The 2,167-nt window shown below is 37.9% G+C and overlaps 1 protein-coding gene across 1 annotated transcript; it reads right to left on the reverse strand.

The window, feature by feature from the left end:
- Nucleotides 1-902: 902 nt before the first annotated feature.
- On the reverse strand, nucleotides 903-1,888 carry LOC105290079 (olfactory receptor 4C5-like). The gene has a single exon (XM_011357041.2). The coding sequence runs from the start codon at nucleotides 1,839-1,841 to the stop codon at nucleotides 903-905; it is 939 nt and encodes a 312-aa protein (XP_011355343.1). The 5' UTR covers nucleotides 1,842-1,888.
- Between the last annotated feature and the right edge of the window lie 279 nt (nucleotides 1,889-2,167).

Consider the following 2,167-nt stretch of genomic DNA (forward strand, 5'->3'; position numbering starts at 1 on the left):
TTGGTTTGAAATTTTCTTTTCAAATTTGAATGTGCAGACTTCTTGTTTACTCAGTTATCATCAGTTCTCTTTTTTGTACCAGATACTTTTGTTCCTATTAGCTAAGCTACAAATCTATGCAATAAAAGCTACTTTGGAGGTGAAGTTATATATAGGATGTCTTTGACAATAAGTGCTTCACAAATTGTTTTTGGCTAGAGATATCACGTGTAAGATTGCATTCTGGCTACACCTGGAAGAATCTTATATCCCTCTATAGCTTTATTTAAGAATTTAAGAATTTTAGAATTTAAGAATTATTTTATTTTAGAGAAAATAACTTATTCTGGGAAGAGCCCTTATTACAATGTAAAAGGTGCCCCCTATATTTGTGTAACGTAGAAGCATTAACTTTGGAATGAGTCTTGCCTTAATGACTCTCTCAGTCTTCAAAACCCATTTATTTTTAGTTGATCTTTATCTCTTACAGTAATAATTCTACTTTGACTACATTTGTTGGGATGAAAACTACGCAGTTTCAACAAAATACTAAGCTCTTTGGCCTGTTTGTTTAAATATTTTAATTACTTGGTCTTTTGGTTACATAATCTATACCTGGAACTACAGAGAACTGTTCTACTGAATACATAAATTTGGAGATTTTTTCATACATTGTGTCATTTTATGTGAATTAGCAATGTCCCATTGATCAATAATTTGTAAATACAAAGAAGTTTCTATTTGGAGGAAATTTTAGTCATCATTTAATCAACCATTAATATTTTATGAAAGAGAAACAATTAGAGGTTCCAGAAATCAAGAGAAGCAAAATGTTAAGTACATATTTTGACATCAAGACTATTACCCTTTCTATTAGTCACACTTATTCTCAAAATATGTATAGAATATTGTTTTTATCTTCTCTATTCACATGAATTTTTACCCAAGAATATTCTTTGGCTCCAAAGCTTTCTTATGGCATTTTTCACCTCTGAGTTCCTGAGGGTGTAGATTAAAGGGTTTAACATGGGTGTTACCATAGTATAAAACACAGCAACTGCTTTATCAATGGGGAAGGTGACCATAGGCCTAAGGTACACAAATATACAGGGCACAAAGAACAGGACGACTACAGTAACGTGGGAGGCACAGGTGGAGAGAGCCTTCCGCTGTCCTGCAGTGTTGTGAGTTCTTAGGGAGCAGAGGATGAGGACATAGGAGGTGATAAGAATAGAGAAAATGAGCATACACATCAGTCCACTGTTGGCAGCAACAAAAAGTCCGAAGATGTGAGTGTCAGAACAAGAGAGTTTTAGCAGAGGGAAAAGATCACAGATGAAATGGTCAATGACATTGGGGCCACAGAAGGGCAACCAGATTATGAAAGTAATTTGAATCAGAGCATGAAGAAATCCACCAGCCCAGGCCATGGCCACCAGGAGGCCACACACTCGTCTGCTCATCGTGATCATGTAGTGCAGGGGCTTGCAGATGGCCACGTAGCGGTCATAGGCCATCACTGTGAGCAGGATGATCTCAACTCCCCCAAAGAAATGTTCAGCAAAGAGCTGAGTCATGCACCCACTGAAGGAGATAGTTTTCTTTTCAGTGAGTAAGTCAAATATCATTTTGGGAGCCATGGTAGAAGAGCAGCAACCATCTATGAAGGACAAGAAAGAAAGAAAAAAATACATGGGGGAGCCCAGGGTTCGGCTGGTGGTAATTGTCACTACAATGAGTAGGTTGCCTGCCACAGTAAGAAAGTAGATAATTGTAAACACAGCAAACAGGAGTTTCTGCACATCCGGGTTCTGTGTCAGGCCAAGCAGGATGAATTCTGTCACATTGTTCATTTGTTCCATGAATCCACTTTAGCATTTGGATAATTGATTTATCTGTGAATAGCACAGGGATCTCAATTGTGGCAGATAAATTTTGATCAAGCAAATAATTTCTGTCAAGTTTGTTTTCTGTAAGACTGATGAAAACCCCAAGCAGATAAACCCAAGACTTAGAGTTGGGCATTATTCGTCATGTAACAAACTCATAGCCCTTCTCTCTCTCTCTCTGTCTCTCTCTGTCTCTCTGTCTCTGTCTCTGTCTCTGTCTCTGTCTCTCTCTCTCTCTCTCTCTCTCTCTCTTATATGTCTCTCTCATACACACACACACACTCACAAACATACATAGA

Source organism: Pteropus vampyrus, unplaced genomic scaffold, assembly GCF_000151845.1.
Source record: "Pteropus vampyrus isolate Shadow unplaced genomic scaffold, Pvam_2.0 Scaffold31, whole genome shotgun sequence".
Taxonomy (NCBI): domain Eukaryota; kingdom Metazoa; phylum Chordata; class Mammalia; order Chiroptera; family Pteropodidae; genus Pteropus; species Pteropus vampyrus.